We start from the raw sequence: 17,999 nt of genomic DNA, 5'->3' as shown, positions 1-17,999 counted from the left end.
TGTGGGAGATTGGGGTTTTGGTTTTGTTATTTTTCATGAGGGTATCATGATCTATTTTAATTTCATTATCTTTTAGGGTGCCATGGCTGCCACCTATTCTGCACTGAATAACAAGACATTTCAGCCTGTGTTGGAGCCTGTTGCAGCTTCAAGCTTAGCTCAACGACGGAGCATGAAAAAGCTAACATCAACCGACTTATAGTTCCACCGGGGCACTTAACCAAAGTGGAGCAAGAGAAAAAATTCAATAAGTGGCTCTGTATCTGCCTGGCCTGTGATTTAAAAGGCATATACAAGTTCTTCCTACACTACTTGAATTCTGTTGAAGAAAGAGAAGATATCCACAGGTTCAGTGGGATTCATCACACATTTTGCAGGAAGTGTCAGTGATTCATTGAAACAAAGCATCAGGGTACATCATAATGATCATGAAGAGTTTTCTGTACACGGTCCTTTTCAAAGATCTGTTGCATTATGTTAATACTTTTAAATACTGTATAGTTTTTCCCAGTTTATAAATAAATGGTTTAGGGGACCATCAACACTGCTCAAGTTGTAAATTTAAAATTGAAAGAAAATAGTCAGTGTTTTAGTATTTTTGCTATCTGGCCCTATTGTAAAATAACGAAACAAAATCAAACTTATGTGCTCTAGTTTTGTAAATTGGTCACTTTACCAATGGACTCCATTCACTTAACTCATTGGTACAGCAAGATAAGGATAACTGAAAAGGATGTGCCGGTGCAAAACTCATGTACGCTAAAATGGAAGCCCCAAGTATGCCTGGTAACAGGCAACTGAAGAAAATGTACAAAGGGAATCAGCCATGAACCTGCACTTCATCGTAGTGTGAAAGCCGTCACTAGAACTGTAGGATTGGTCAGCCTGGGAGTGCTTTTGTGTAAGACTGCTGTGAGGTGTTGGTGGTTAGAATGATAAAGCCTACTATATTTTTAACATACATGTGACATCTCCATCCTCGGAGGCTTTGAAGAAAAGGGTGAGTAGGCATTTTGGGTATGCTTTAGGAATAGAATAAGACAATTAGGTATAGAATATCTAGAACTGTGAGGTGATCTAGATGAGCCCCGCTCCAACAATATTATCATTCTGTGATAAGGGATTAGGTGTGTTCCATTGTCAGTACTGTATACATTTGCAAAACATGGGCTGTGCCCTTTCATTTACTGTAGAAGGGCTGATAATTGTTTCTGCACTGGGGTTTTAAATACAAGCCCTCTAGAGCAAGAACCTATAGAATTACCATTATAACTCTTGACAGGCAATTGAAGCTACCTTGATAGTCCACTGTGTTCTCTTCTTGTTTCCTTCCCTTTCCACCGTTAGATGTTATTTCACCATGAATTATAAGATACTGATTTTTTTTAATTAAAAAAACCACATATTCATATTTCATAATGTTTTTAAATTTATTCATACTTTCTGTAGGAAATTAGTACATCGTTTTTTTTCCAGACCCTTTATAAACATTTCAAAGATGAATATCCATTTTAAGCCCTTCGAAGTCCTGGATCAGATCTAAACTTTGAAATGTGTTCTAAATATTTTTTTTTAATCTGTTCTGGAGAATTTGTCTCAATTGAAAAAGTAGAGAAAAGTCTGCAGTTTCTTGCTGTTGTGGCCATAACCAATCTTAAGCATAAGGTCAGCAGCTGAACATGTTAGCCCACATTGGATTTACAAACTGGTGTATGTTACCCCAAAGATGTGAATTTTAAAAGAAGCACATTTCAGTAAGCCTTAGCCTAGACTTTATAATGATCTCACAATATTTGGCCACAGAATATGCTTCTGAGATGTTGCAAGATGAGATCAGATGGAACCTTCCCCCAATAAAAACCCTCATGTTGATAATATATGATCACCTTTTTTATTGTGAGTTCTTGAAATAACCACTAATGCAGTCAGGGAAAAGAAACTCCATTCCATGTGACTAAATATGAAGAACTTAACTAGTTTTAACTATTTACATATTGTTAAATATGCTGGGAGATCATATCATTTTTGTTGATGCTTCTGTTGGGAATAACAGAGCAGCTGGAGCTGAACACCTGAAATAGAATGCAGTTTCTAAATTCAATAAATCATTACAATAATATACCCTAGTTTATGAGCATAAAATTATATGAGTAAAGAAGATTATAGATCCCTCATTTATTTCATCAGTGAAAGTGTGACTTAACATTTTACAGTTTAAAGTCCCACTCTTCCAAAGAATTTTGGATAGTGTGTTTGGTGTGTCCTTCCCTTTCCCCAAATCTATATAACTGCCTTATACCTTGTTAGCAAACATAGCCCAGCATTGTCTATTCTGACTGGATGACTCTCTCCTGGGTCCTGGGCAGGGACCTTTCACAATAGATCCTTTGAACTGGAGTGGAAACATAAAAACCATGTGAGATTAACCAGCTGAGAAGTAGTCCATGGTCCATGGTTGAATGGGGATTTGAGCTCAGAACTTCCTTGTTCTGTGCTAGCTGCTATGAACAAATGCTGGTTTGTTGGTAATACCAAATTAGCTAAATCTGTGGGAGACTGTAAGGTAATAGAAGCATCCAGCTATGTTGAAAGAAGAGGGTGGCAGATGGAATTGTTTGTTAGGACAAAATTATTCACGTTTGTAATTATGCTTACATAGCATAAAGCACAAAATATAATAGAGTAGGAGAAGACAAGAGTGCCTTCTGTGCAATGGAAAACTAGACATGGACAGTGCTGTTTTTCTAGAAAAAGAGATGCCAGAATTCACCATGAATGCCTCCTTTGTTCACTTCTAATGGCAATGGAGCGCACCTGAGAGGTGCCAGAACTGAGTTGCAGTGAGTTCTGGATGAAAAAAAGCCCTGGGTACTGGCATTCTCCCTCTTAAACCTCCCCGCCCCCTCAAAAGTAATGTGGAGCAGATTTGAAAAGTGATGTTACATCTTATTTTATGGACTGTGATCCATGCAAGTTGCCACAATGCGTTTCTTTTTATGGTGCCACCAGACTTTTGTTTGTTTTCCTGCAAGATGGCTAGAACATGGATAATTCTCTCTAGGGAAAGCAGTAATGGAAGTTAGAAACATCGCTGTCAATTAGGATTGGGGATCAGGGCATCCAGCCAAATGTATTGTTGTCCTTCATCCTCACCACCAAAAGGCAGAAGAGTGGATACCAGAGAATGGAGTATAGGATTTAGTGTGCACTTCCTTATAAAACCAGAATAGGGTTCCATGCTAAATGGACCACTTCTGTGATTCAAGCAAAGCTGTTCTGTTTTCATTTTTTGTTTTTATGCCGAAAGAGTGAAGTGCCTTATTCAGAGACTCATGACAGGCAATTTGAAAGATACTAAATTATTTCTGTGTGTGTGCCATCAGCACATACAGAACATCCACAGTGATAGCCCTACACTGAATGATCATACCATAGGTTGCCATATGCTAAAGTGGATTAGCATCCTGACTTTTACCTCTCAGAATGAATTTTACTGCACTAAGAGCTGGTTTGCACTAGGTAGTGGCACCTTTACAAGGACCTCTATGCGGAGATGAAATTTGAATGAACTGCCACCTTTGTGTGGCAAACAAAGTGTGGATGTTTCGACATCCACACTTGCAGCAGCCCCATTTCTAGAGCTGCTGTCATTGTAGAAATTGCAACACAGCCCCCTGTGTGGAGCTGTCTGTTCATATAAATGGCATCTCCTAACCAAAAGCTTGAAAGTGGCCCAGTATATTTGCAAGCATTCATGAGGACCACTGACTAGTGTGAATTGGCTGTTGTGAGGGTAAATGTAACCATTCTATGAGTCAACTAATCCCAGTTGGATGGTCTTGATTATGTGTTCTGAGACTCCATTGTGCCCGTGTGATTAGATTCCCACCCTCCCCATAGAGTTTTCTATCACCAACTGTGTCCTGGTTGTCATCTAAAGTGTTGCTTCTCGTGAAATATTTCTTCTTTAAAAATCTACCTGTGCTTAATTGGAGCTCCCAATGCGAGGACTACTGCATTCAGAGCACCACTGCTGAGTGATTAACATACTGTCTCCTCCAATTTGAATATATAGGTGGAATCTTGAAATATTATTGCACATTGCTAAAATGCAATGCAAATTTGGGAAATTACCTTTGGGGTGCATGTGCATAGGCTGCTTTAATTCAATCACCTGAAGAAATCATAGACATGTGACAAAATTATCATGATATCACAGCCCATCGTTTGGGTTCTGTGAGGCTCTCCATGCCGAAATACCTGTTAGAAAATCAGTGTATTGTTTAATCACATTTGTCTTTCTCCAAGCTGTGGCCCACTTTTCTTGCCTCTTGCTTTGGTAAACTGCATGAAAAAAACAGTGACTGACATCTTTATGGCAAAGCTGCTTGCTTAGGATGATCTTCTTTTAGGGCAGTGGTACCCTGAAAGATTGGGTAATGCTGGTGCAACTTGCAGCACATGGTCTCTTGGATTTTCTACCTTGCCTTTGGGGCAGGGAGGAAGCCCTGAAAAAGTAGGAAGCCAGAAACAGTTTCCTGGCAATTACACAGTAGTGTAGCATGAAAAGTCTACAGGCACAGCTGTGTCAATTGGTCCCAATCTGTGTTAGACAACAAGGGAAGGGTCTTCCAATTACACAGTGGCTAAGTTTATCAACCCGCTAGAAAACTCTACTATGCACACCCTTTGAACTTAATAGCAGTTGTTGTGCAGATGCATTAGAGTCCTTGCAGAGTTGCCTTCATTTTAGCACAACTTAAACAGGGAAAGGTCTCAGTGGTTTTTAGCTCCTTGTCTCCCATGAGGATTGAGGGATGGTAGCTCCCACTCTGCAGTATTGCTAAAGGATAATTATAAAATTAGTTATCTGTGTTAATATAGACTTTCAGTGGAAGTAGAGATGCTGAGTAGCTGAAACTAATAGGTGAATTTTAAAAAACAAATTTAAGTCATAAGCCATCTTTGGGGGGGGAGGGTTCATGTAAGTAAATGCAGTTTTAAATTACAAATGGGCAGTTCTTCCAGATATAGTTCCTGAATACCCTCTTCAGAAAAGTTTTATTGAACTGAAAATTTGTGTTGAGTTAAGTTGCTGAAGAAATGAGCAGAAGCGGTATCCCTTTTCTAGGATGGAAATGTTCATATTAAAAGGGGTGTGGGAAAACTGTGGTTGCAATTGACTTTTACTTATGCTGCATTCTTCCACCGTCCCAAGCACTTTGGCATTCTTGCACTGAATGGTTTGATTCAGACATAACACAACTGTGTATAAAGCCAAGATATGCATGGGCCTTGTCCTCACTGCCCTTTCTTTGCTTCCTTTCTCTTCATACTTGAGTTAGTCATAGTTTCCTCTTACATCTAAAGTGGTAAACTATAGGTCCTAAAATTGGAACAAGGTTTGAAGCTCTTGGTTTGTCCTGAGCTTTGTAACTATAGCTTCCCCCTTTCAGACATAATGGGAACCTATGGTTAATTAACCTAGGTAGTCTTCAATGTTATGTCGGAACCAGACCATTGCCTAGTTTACATTTTTGAACCTGTTTGGGCATGTGCCTGGCTGTGAATTTCAAAACCTTGAAAAAGCATCATGTGACAGCAAATTACGCAGTGTTTAAATACATGCTATTTGAGGGTACAGCATTTTCTTACAGATTTAAAGTCACAAAAAAGTCCTACCTACTTCAACCCTGTTGTTAACGTTATAACATTCATTTCTCAAAACATTGTGGATTTGTATCATATTGTATTTATTTTGTTCAGGTTGTCTTCCTTTTTTTTTAAAAAAAGTTTTCTTTTAAGGCTCTGTATATAGTGACATTAAAGTTTGTGTTGTATTACGTTCTACTTAAGGATGTAGCCGGTATTATATTACATAGTATGTTGTTCTCTGCATCCATGCTGCTAAAGACAGTGTATGCTTTCTCTCTCTGAATCATGACATATGCCAAAGACAGCATAGAAATCTGTGTTTTTGTTATTGCTTCCGTTGAAATTTTGTGAGGAACATCTTTAAATTTAAGGGTCCATGGGTACAAGATATATTTTATAATGCACACACTCACACTCACTCATAAGGTTTGCCAAGTGAAACAATTTTGATCATTTTTAGTTTTGAATCTTCTTAGTTTTTCATCAAAGCTCCTACAGTTACTTGAACTTAAATTCCTCTCAATTGTAAGAGGCTCCACTAAGATTATGCACATGCTGTGGAATAGTGTGTGTGTGTGTGTGTGTGTGTGTGTGTGTGTGTGTTCAGAGGTAAGAGTAAGGTAAAGATTGTGCCAAAGCCTGCATTGCTGACATTTACGTCTTCTCTTCAGCCCTCTTAAATTTTTGTCACACAGGAATAGGTGCCGTATTCTGGGAGCATGTTGCCAGCACCAGTTCTTCCTAACAAAGTTAAATCCAATTCTACACAATCAGAGTTCCACTCAGACAGTACTTCCCTTTCCTCCTCTTCCCATGCCCACCCCCTCTAATGTGCTCCATAAAGTCCCACAACCCTAGAGCAGATTTCAAAGGTCTATTTTTTTCCTGCTATTTTAGATGTGGTAGATGTTTTGTGTTAGGACATGCCTCTACACCAGCCATTTTGCCTTATGCCACACCCCTGTGGCACCATTGAGCAACTGGTGTCACTGCTGTCCAGAGCATGTTCTCAAAATTTCAAATGTGCTCAGTGACGCAAAAATTGTTGGCAATCCCTGCCCTAATTTATTCTTATAGGGCTTAATCATAGCATATACCTGTACTGGTCCTCTTGGGACTGTAAGCCTTTTCATAAGAAGAGTGTCATTCACACTATTGGCTTCATACGTGCTTCTGAGAGGAGAAGGGAGAGAGAGAGAGATGTCATTTAATTGCCCCCCCCCCCATAGTTAGCACCAGTGTTGGAATACAGTTTCAAAGGACTTATAAGTTTTAAAAAAGCAAACCCTTTAAGCTCATCAGTTAGTGGTGGTTCCTCACTAAGGTACAGCAGTATTTGATAAGTTTCCTGTGACAACACATATTTATAATAAAACATACCCTGTCTTTCAAGACACATTCCAACTCAAGATGGTGCCAAAGTATAAAATCAGCAATATAAAATACAAGTAAAAACAGCAGATGAGTATAGTATAGAGATATGGGTACAAACCCTATTAGGACACATTTTGGAAGCCACACTGACAGCCTTCTTGGCTAAAGATCGGGGTATAAATGCTGTAAACAAAATACACACTGGAAAAAGTCCATCCTCTCGTTCCCCACCATCCAATATCACTCTGGCAACTTTGGGAAGGGCCTCAGAGGCTGAGAAAAGTTATGAAGCAGGCTCCTACTTTACGTACCTCAAATCACTATATGTCTGTGTAAAGTGTTTCCTTTCCCCCAGGCACAGAACATTGAGTGCTACAAAAACAGGGTGACTGGAACAAGTGCAACTTCATGTTAACAGGTGTGGATGCTTGACATAAAGAGGAACAAGTCCATGTTTGACCCTCTTCAGAAGAATTCCACATGCATGCTCCCAACACATGAGAGGGGAACTGGGCCAGAATAAGTAGCTCTTCCCCTACATGCCCACTAAATAGTCCCCCCCCCAACTGTTTTCTATACGTATGGTACAAACATCTGCAAGGACAGGGCCTTCATGTATTGTGCAAAGATTAATTCTCTTGATCTGGAGCCCCAGACACTCAAGAGTTCCAGGCCACGTGGAAGCATTTTTGCGTACAAGAACTGGTGTGAAGACCTGCTGCATGTACATGTTCACACCTGCATGTGTCAGCAGTAGGATGGGCTACTTCACCCTGATCCAATTTTTGGAGAACACCTATGACAAACGCAGCAAATGCTGAGTGAGTGATAGATGTGAATCTGGAACATGCCTGTGAGATCTGAGTACTCTGACATCTGCATATGTGCATTGGCTTACTGCTCACTTTCACATAGGGATGTACAATGGTATTTTTTTTGGGAGGGGGGGTTACTCAGTTTATTTTCAGTATTGAATGTTTTATTTGTCTCCTTTTTGTTCTTTTTCATAACTTTGGAACTATTTCATTTTGTTTCCATTAGTGTCGTTTGTATTTGCTATTATTTTCAAAGGGGGGGGGAGGGGGCTAGCCAGTATTCTGCCGCCTGTACCTTTGGTATTGAAGATACATCCAGAGTTTCCCCTATTCCTTGAAAGCATCAAAAAGTCAATACTGCAAATATATTAGAGAAAGATTTCCTGCTTTAGAAGGAGTTTTAAAAGAGGCATATCCTTTATGTTTCTTATTGCTTTCCATAGGAGATCCAATTGTTCTTCTGCTTGTAAGTTCTATGTTTTCCATCCTATTGGATGGCATGCAATGGTTATGCATTTTAATACTATCTCCCAACTCATCAGATTTCAATAATAATAATAATAATAATAATAATAATAATAATAAGGCATAGCAAGGGGTCACCATTTTATAAGTAATCTAAAAATGACACTGTGTTCTTGCTCTCTTCAATCCTCTTGTAACCCTTCTGTGACTTGTATGGGCTGTTCTAGGAGGGCTTCAACTGAAATGAAATAAAACTTTCCATTTAGAACTCATTTGTTTCAATTCCCACTTCTTTCTATAACAATTAAATGGGGCTCCTTTATTTTTTTCATTTATTTTTTAAGGAATGCACTCAGCCTTCTGGCCTTTCCTCCACAGGTGTTGGGGATCATGTGAAGGTCAATGAAATCTTCTGCAGGGTCAGCCCTACTATAAGGAAGAGTGAAGTAGCTGCTTGAGATGGTGGATGCTGGGAAGCAGGGAGCAGCTGCAAGGTGTTGGACAGAAGTGTGCATAGGATTTTCCCCCCTGGGGAAGGAGTGCGGGGACACGAAGTAAAATACTGAAAGTGGGGAGCAGGCTAACCTCACAAAAAATGAGAAGAATACTGTCTACATTTTGTCTCGTATCTTGGGTTCTACAAATGCTAGAAACCTGCTTGAAAAAGAAGGAAGGAAGGAAGGAAGGAAGGAAGGAAGGAAGGAAGGAAGGAAGCTAGTGGTTGCATCTAGTGCAGCTCTAGGTAACTAGTTATGTTAGCATAGTGACATCCCCTTGCACATTAGAACTCCCTCTCCTCCCTCACCCATGTTCCTCTAAATTTGTTATGGGGGTTCCCCCTTCCCTGCAGAACAGATCTTGGGGGAGTGCAGGGCACACGGGGGGGGGGGGAGTTCCATTGCACTAGCATAGGTCCTCATGGAAATGGAATGCGTGTCCTGGATGCCATGCACAGAATCACGTATCCTCAGGTCCCGCTTGTGGGTTTCCCATGGACACCTGGTTGACCACTGTGAGATCAGGATGCTAGGTTAGATGGGCCACTGGCCTGATCCAGCAGGGCTCTTCTTATGTTCTTAAGTTCCATGGTTCATGGGATGGGTGTGGGGGTTCCTGCAGATGTGCATGGTTGGAAGATAATTTATTTGTCGCACAACGTGTTCTGCACACCTTAGTCTGCTGCTCTTGGATATGGCAGAGGAAAGCATATTATTGCCAGTTTTGAAGTTATATTCAATTACTGGCCTTGTGAATTCCTATATAGAAGTGGGGGTGGGTTGTCTTGCCCTCTCAGATAGAAAAATGTCTTGGACCATCTTTGACTTGCAGAATTACGTGCGCATTGGTTTATATCTAGAACACTGCTCTCTTTCTGTGTGTGTGTTTAAAGTCACTTTTGCAACACTTTGCAAAAACCCAATGTGTGGCATTGGAATAAACCTCATCATCTGCATCAAGCTGGAGCAGTTATTTCCTCTCCCATGAGAATCAAATTTGGATGTCCTTGTTCTGGCAGTTCTGAAGCCTATTAATAGTCCCTTTGACATACATAGAAGGGGATGGAGGGAAGGGGGAGAGCAACACCTGAATAAGCAGATAGGGGGAAGCAAAGATACATTGGCAGCAATTGGTATTTTTAAACTAAAATGTGAACCATTGCCCCAAGTGAATGCTCTAGAATGCCCTTGATTTGTTTATTATTCAAGAGCAGTGCCAGTAACAGTTATGCTTCATGGCAAATAATAAGTCAAAATAATATTTCAAAACCATGAAGATTTTCAAAAAAGTAACATCACAACCTCCAGATGTTATTCTGCCACCAACTCACAACATACATTGGTTCTGCTTATAAAAATATATACTAAGCAGCTTTTCACTTTGCACAGGTATTGCCATGCTTTTTTCTTTAAAAAGCATTTTTTAAAATTACATTTATATGCCCCCCTTCCTGCAAGGAACGGTGGCATACATGGTTCTAAAGGTAAAGGTAAAGGGACCCATGACCGTTAGGTCCAGTCGTGGCCGACTCTGGGGTTGCGGCGCTCATCTCACTTTATTGGCCGAGGGAGCCAGCGTACAGCTTCCGGGTCATGTGGCCAGCATGACTAAGCCACTTCTGGCGAACCAGAGCAGTGCACAGAAACGCCATTTACCTTCCCGCCAGAGCGGTACCTATTTATCTACTTGCACTATGTGCTTTCGAACTGCTAGGTTGGCAGGAGCAGGGACCTAGCAATGAGAACTCACCCTGTTGTGGGGATTCGAACTGCCGACCTTCTGATCGCCAAGCCCTAGGCTCTGTGGTTTAACCCACAGTGCCACCCGCTGTGGTTCTACTCACCATTTTATCCTCAAAACACAATGACTGGCCCTAGGTTACCCAGTGAGCTTCATGGCCGAATGGGGATTTGAACCCTGGCCTCTCGGGTCCTAGTGCAACACTCTAACCATGCCATATCTTGATATTAAAGGATTGGAGGTAAAAGAGATTCCAAGCCAATTTTCACAGCTTTGTTAACGAAAAGAAATGAAAGCTATTGTGTACGGTGCACCCATAGCTCATGGGCCCTATCTTGCTTGCCATGCAAAATCAATTCCTTCCAATGGCACTTCTTCCTGGTCTTCCAAAGGGTGCATCTTCTTCATCATCTTAATCATAACTGCAAGCAGATCAGAGCACACCAGAACCAGGAAAATGTGCCACTCCTTGTTTATTAAGCACCTCCAACCTGCTTGCAATGACAGTATGCAAGATGAAAAACAGACACTTTTGCAAGGGCTCTTCTTTCTTTATAAAGTTACTTGTATACTGCAATTTCATTTTTTTAAAAATCAGATAAGTGTAGAACCATTTTAAATATGCAAGAAGTCTCACATAATGTTTTTAAAAAGAGAAAGATCACTAGTTTTCATGTCTAGGGTCACCTAATGAAGCTGATTGTTGGAAGGTTCAGGACAGACAAAAATAAATAGTTCTTCACACAGCATGTAGTTAAACTATGGAATGTTCTACTAATGGGGAAATATTGGGTTTCAGTAGCCAGTACCTTGCAGGTTTGGGCCGGAATGGCCAATAAAATCCAGACTCCAGTGGTTAGCAAAACAAGGTGTTTATTTAGCATTGCAATGGACACCATTTAACCACCTAGAACAGAAAGTGCCACCTCATGTAAAAAGCATAGCAATAGTTAAACTTTAAGCATTCCTACACAACAACTGTTCTGGCCAGCTAAGTCACACAGCATAGCTCAACCGCCTTCTGAAATAGCAATGGCCTTCATCCTTATCTCCTTCCTCTTGCTAACGTGCTGCTTTGTTCTTCTCTCATGGTTCTTTTGCAGAAACAACCTTCACATTCCAACCTTCGCTTGCTAAACCCTTCCAACACACGTTTCAATTTTCATGCTATAATTTCAATAAGTTCTCTGACAATACCATGAGATGTAGCAATGACCCCCAACTTGGAATGCTTTATAAGGGGGTTAGGCAAATGGTGGATTAGGCTGTCAATGGCTGTGCTCTGCCTCCACTGTTGGAGGAAATACGCCTCTGAATGCCAGTTGCTGGGGAAAGCGAGTAGGGAGAATGCTGTTGCTCACAGGTCCTGCTTATGGACTTCTCAAAGGCATCTAGTTGGCTACTGGACTTGGTGGGTCTTTGATCTGATCCAGAAGGGCAGTGTTTATGTTCTCATGGTTTTAGCTGCCTTTACTTACTTTGTTTGCAGGAGGGGCTTCAGAAGGAGCCGTACTCCCCTTATGTTTAGAGCTGGGGGGCATTTTTCTTTTACCACACTACTTCCTGGACAAGAAATACAATCCACAGGGTATGAAACTGCTGGATAGGGTTTTTATTCATGATTTGAACATTCTTCATGGAACCCTCAGATCATCAGTTTACATTCTTTCATATAGGTAAAGGTAAAGGGACCCCTGACCATTAGGTCCAGTCGTGACCGACTCTGGGGTTGCGGCGCTCATCTTGCTTTATTGGCCAAGGGAGCTGGCGTACAGCTTCCGGGTCATGTGGTCAGCATGACTAAGCCGCTTCTGGCAAACCAGAGCAGCGCACGGAAACACCATTTACCTTCCTGCTGGAGCGGTACCTATTTATCTACTTGTACTTTGACGTGCTTTCGAACTGCTAGGTTGGCAGGAGCAGGGACCGAGCAATGGGAGCTCACCCGGTCCCGGGGATTCGAACCGCTGCCCTTCTGATTGGCAAGCTCTAGGCTCTGTGGTTTAACCCACAGCTCCACCCGCATCCCATTTTTCATATAGTTAGAATCATATAATTGTAGAGTTAGAAGGGACCCCAAGGCCATCTAGTCCAACTCCCCGCAATGCAGGAATATTTTGCTAAAGGTGAAGCTGGAACCCATAATCCAGAGATTAAGAGACTCATGCTCTACCAACTGATCTATTCTAGCTATCTAAACAGTGGAAGTGTTGTTGATTACATTAGAGTACCACCCTCATTATTTTCTTATGTGAAAATATTTGAAGTGCAAGAACAAACAAACAAGTGATCAACAACAAACAAACAAAAGTGATCACTTCCCTTTATTAGGTCCCCTAATAAAATGTCTTCCCCAGGCAGGAGTGTTTCTGGAGAGCTTTTGGGTGTGAAAAGATTGAAATGGTCACTCAATTTAAGCAATAACGCTCAAAAGATATTATCTAGTGATCGTATGGTGATTCTGTGCAAGAGCTTTGAAAGTGAATTGTCAGTTCTGGTGGACACCTTCCCACAAATTGCAGCAGACCAGGTTATTAAATTCAAAAACTTCAAACAATATACTCAGATGGTTCAATACAGTTGTTTTGATGCACAATGTAAAGATGTTATGAAAGTTCTGGCAAAGTTTAACAAGGCTTTCTAGAAGAAATCTGTAGCAAAATCAATGGAAAAACGGAGTAATGCTAGAGCAGATTATAAGAAACTGCTCAAGAACAAGAAAGCAGATTATGGAAGAAGGCTTAAATTAATGAAATGATTTCATTAATTTAAACATAAATTGGGGGAAACTAAACATTCAAAGCAGTCTTGGTTACTGTTGCCTGCAGGACTGCAGGGATTGGTGTCACTAGTTAGACTCCTGAATAATAATAATAATAATAATAATAATAATAATAATAATTTATTATTTATACCCCGCCCATCTGGCCGAGTTTCCCCAGCCACTCTGGGCAGCTCCGAATCTAGTGTTAAAAACAATACAGCATTAAATATTAAAAACTTCCCTAAACAGGGCTGCCTTCAGATATCTTTTAAAGATAAGATAGCTGCTTATTTCTTTCACATCTGATGGGAGGTTGTTCCACAGGGCGGGCGCCACTACCGAGAAGGCCCTCTGTCTGGTTCCCAGTAACCTCACTTCTCGCAATGAGGGAACTGCCAGAAGGCCCTTGGCGCTGGATCTCAGTGTCCAGACTGAATGATGGGGGTGGAGACACTCCTTCAGATATACTGGGCCGAGGCCGTTTAGGGCTTTAAAGGTCAGCACCAACACTTTGAATTGTGCTCAGAAACGTACTGGGAGCCAATGCAGATCTCTCAGGACCGGTGTTATATGGTCCCGGCAGCCACTCCCAGTCACCAGTCTAGCTGCTGCTTCCTGGATTAATTGTAGTTTCCTGGTCACCTTCAAAAGTAGCCCCACGTAGAGCGCATTGCAGTAGTCCAAGCGGGAGATAACTAGAGCATGCACCACTCTGACGAGACAGTCCGCAGGCAGGTAGGGTCTCAGCCTGCATACCAGGGAACTTAGAAGCAATTAAATCATCTCAATGCTCCCCATGTTCCTCTATACTGAAAATGGAGCATTTTAGAGCCAGTTACTTGTCAAAACCCCTGCCTGTATCATTAATATCCCCCTTTATTGAGTTGCGCTTTCAAGCAATGCCCTCGGCAGTGCTGGTTGGTTGTTACAAAAAGATTCCATACGCAGATAGATTTTGTATATGCAGGTAATTGGAGGTGGAAGATATTATTCATTATTTGTTATACTGCCCCTTATACACACACCCCAAGTTTTTTTAAACCTTTGTTTGTTCAAGGAAGCAATCATCCCACAATTGAGTGCGTTCTGTGGTTACTGAGTGATTCCAACACATTAGTGACACATAGAGTGACCCTTTTTGCATTGGTGGCTAAGGAGATTAGGTAGAAGGATTTGGACAAAATAGCTGTGAACTGTAAGGGGTATTCAGAGGTCTAAATCCGAAATACATTTTGTATATAGCAGTGGAGACCCCCTGGTTATAGTCTCACCAGAAGCTGATGATTATGTTTGTTTCAGCCAGTGCCTTGATTTATATTTTGAGTCTGAAACTGTTTGTTCTTTTGCTTGTGTCATTGCCTTTGACTAGCACAATAAACATTGATTGACTAATACGTCATTTATATGTTGCCCCATAACACAGATTCCCCCCCTCCCCAAATGCAATAGTTAGGCTTTTGAAAAGCCTTTGTGAAAAGCTCAACTGTGCAGTGAGGATGGGAAGCAGCTAGGGATGGAAGAGAGGAGGTGGGAGAAAGATGGGGAAGAGTATGAAATATATGGAAGGAAATATGAATGGATGTTTGTGTCTGCACAAAGAAGAGAGTATGTGCCTATGTGCACATAGGCACTACTTTTGTCTCCAGCTCCTGCCTACTTTTGTCTCCAGCTCCACCCACTACTGGTATACTGTCCCCAAAGGGAAATGTGATCCTTGGATATACAAAGCTCTCCCCGCCCCCGCCCGCTGTATTGTGTTTTTACTGTCTTTTAATTTTTATTCTAAATGTTTGCTGTATAATCTGCCTTCCATTGAGTTCCATTGGCCAGAAGAAGGTGGAAGGTTAAAACATTTATTAAAATAGGCAAGCATTTTCTCTCTCTTAAACCTAAGCTGTGTCAGCAATCTTCACTACTTGTCCTAATTTGCAGGCGGGGGGATGCAGAGGTTCAGAGGGACAAGATGCCAATCAATCAGGGAAATCAGAAACTCTTGATGATTGACTGCAAATCAACCAGATGTCTACCAGGAGATCTCGATTTGTTTTCTTTCTGCCCTTGCTCTTGATTACCCAGTTCTGAACAGTTACCAGTTTCCCAACACAATGCAGCTTCCCAAAAAGTGGGGCTCTGTTTCCCCCACCCCACCCCTTAGGCAGCAATCCTTACTTACAAGAGACTGATAATCAGAGAAGGGAAATGATGTAAAACAGCATTACAAGCAGCGTTACACTGATTTTTTAATACTGAAATGGTGACTTTTGTTTTATCTTTAGTTGTCGGTTTTTAAATAGTATTTTATAGATTGTAATTGTTTAACTGATGATTTGTTAATTATATTATATGATTTATGATGTATTTGTGATGTTCTGTTCTGGTACTGTTATTTATTCTTTGTAAGCAGCTTTAGCATGCATTTGAATGGAAAACACCATAGAAATACAATTCTTCAATCAACTAAGCCCCATTGAACTACTGAGGCTCATTTTGTCAATAGCATGAAGCAATGGAGGCTAACTCTCCCCAGTCAAGGCGGATCTCCAAATCAGATTAACTGTTCCGGAGAGATAATATGAAAACTGTTCCACTATATTTTTGCTCATGTTGAAATTTCCCTGTATTTTTCCTCTTCATACTCTTTTCTTTGGTCAGAAGATGGAGCCATTCTCCATTCTATATGATTCTTTCTCTATTTTAACTAGAGCAGGATTAGTCCCTAGGGCATTATAAAGTAGCATTTGATTATTCACTCTTATTTTCAGTCTGAAACTGGGCCAGCCAACATCTTTCCAAAACCAAACAGATACTTAAAATAATAATAAAAACAATAAATGAATGTTTTAAGTAAAGATTCCATGAAAATAAAAAATAGAACAGTTTACAGTGGCTAACTGCAGCATTATTAATAATAATAATAATAATAATAATAATAATAATAATAAAAATAATAAAAAAAACCAGTCCCCCAGGTGTGTGTGTGTATGTGTTATATCCTATTTTACTTTCCTTTTTGAACATACATGGTTATACAAATGAAATAACTGCTTTGAAAGAAGTTTACATAAGAGAAAACACTGCTGTTACTGGGTATTAACCATCTTTCTTTTCTTTCTTTTCAAAAATGTAATAAAATTACACCTTTTTTGCAATTAAAAATGTAACTTTTTCCCATCAGTTTGAAAGAGTTGACACACAATGCAATCCTAGGCATGTTTGCTAAAAAGTAAGTCCCACTGTGTTCAATGTGTTTACACCCAGGTAAGTATGCTTAGGATCACACTTTAGCCATGTGAGCTACATTTTCTGGTCAGCCCACTATGGACTGTGTCATAACCTAATACCTAAAGGTGGTTGGGAGGCTGCACCCACGTCCTCCAAGGGGGAAAAAGCAGCTTTATTGCAAAGGGGAGACTCTCCTGCCCCCATCCATTGGCCAGAGGACCAGCAGCTTCTCTTAAAGGGGTGTCATAGCTCAGTGGAATAACATCTGCTTTCCACACAAAAGGTCCAAGGTTCATTCTCAGGCAGGCAGTGCTTGGAATCTCCCCTGATTGAAACTCTGGTGAAACACTGCTTGTCAGTGTAGATAATAAAGAGTTAGTAAAGGTAAAGGGACCATTAGGTCCAGTCATGACCGACTCTGGGATTGCGGTGCTCATCTCGCTTTATTGGCCAAGGGAGCTGGCGTACAGCTTCCAGGTCATGTGGCCAGCATGACTAAGCCGCTTCTGGCGAACCAGAGCAGCACACGGAAACGCCGTTTACCTTCCTGCCGGAGTGGTACCTATTTATCTACTTGCACTTTGATGTGCTTTTGAACTGCTAGGTTGGCAGGAGCAGGGACCGAGCAATGGGAGCTCACCCCATTGCGGGGATTTGAACCACCAACCTTCTGATCAGCATGTCCTAGGCTCTGTGGTTTAACCCACAGCACCACCCGTGTCCTAATACAGAGTTAGACAAACTGATAAAGTTAGACGAACTGATAAAGCAGATTCCTGTATTCCTATACAGGTAGTTTAGTTTCCCCTCCCCTCCCCTAGCAGACTAGCAGAGTCCAATGGACAGTTGTCCTAGGACTGCAGAGCTGAAGGACAGCATGCTCTGGTCTCAGCCAGGGGACCAAGGGCCACTGGAAAGCTGTTCCCCTGTCTCCCAGAAAGGTCATCATGGCATGGGGGTAAATAATCCATTGGCCCATGAAGGAGCGCCAGCAATGGCCTTGTTTCCACCAAATCCTATTGGAAAGAACACTTACAATAACTTAGCTAGTGAGAAGCAGTGTCCGAGTTTGCACTGTTCTTCTTGCCTTCGAAACCCTTTTTCTCTTGTGCTTTGGCTTTTTTGACTGTATACTTGAGGGCAGGAACTTTTCTGTTACTGATTGCTGCAAGTCACTCTGGTAACCTTATTTTAAGTCCCACTCCTGAATTTCTATACCCTTTTAATCATTAGTTCTCAAACAATGGGAAAACACCACTGAGGGAGGGGTGAAAGACACTTATCCCAACCCCACCCCTCCAAAATGAAGCATGAGGAAAGATCCAGATACTTTTTCCTGTTAGAAAACGAGGCTTAGCATTGCAGCTGCTGAAGCTGCTTTGCTGCTAACTGCAGAAGCTGCAAAGAGGCAGTGAACATGGATGATCCGGCCACAGCTCTGCTCCTGCCTCCTTGTCTGGCTAGCT

General features: G+C 41.2%; 1 protein-coding gene across 6 annotated transcripts in view; it reads left to right on the top strand.

Moving 5' to 3' along the window:
- RPS6KA6 (ribosomal protein S6 kinase A6) overlaps positions 1 to 8,581 on the top strand; it is a 98,263-nt gene extending 89,682 nt beyond the window's left edge. For 5 of the 6 annotated variants that reach the window (XM_079961656.1, XM_079961659.1, XM_079961655.1 and 2 more), the window contains exon 22: positions 77 to 8,581. In XM_079961656.1, coding sequence (XP_079817782.1) covers positions 77 to 202 — 126 coding nt within the window. In that variant the 3' untranslated portion in view covers positions 203 to 8,581. The remainder of the gene's footprint in view (positions 1 to 76) is intronic. The other variant, XR_013834758.1, reaches the window with a different exon arrangement.
- The last annotated feature ends 9,418 nt before the right edge of the window (positions 8,582 to 17,999 follow it).

The sequence above is a fragment of the Podarcis cretensis genome (assembly GCF_951804945.1).
Source record: "Podarcis cretensis genome assembly, chromosome: Z".
Classification (NCBI taxonomy): Eukaryota; Metazoa; Chordata; class Lepidosauria; order Squamata; family Lacertidae; genus Podarcis; species Podarcis cretensis.
The sequence above is the reverse complement of the archived record's forward strand: the minus strand, read 5'-3'. Positions and strand labels throughout refer to the sequence as shown.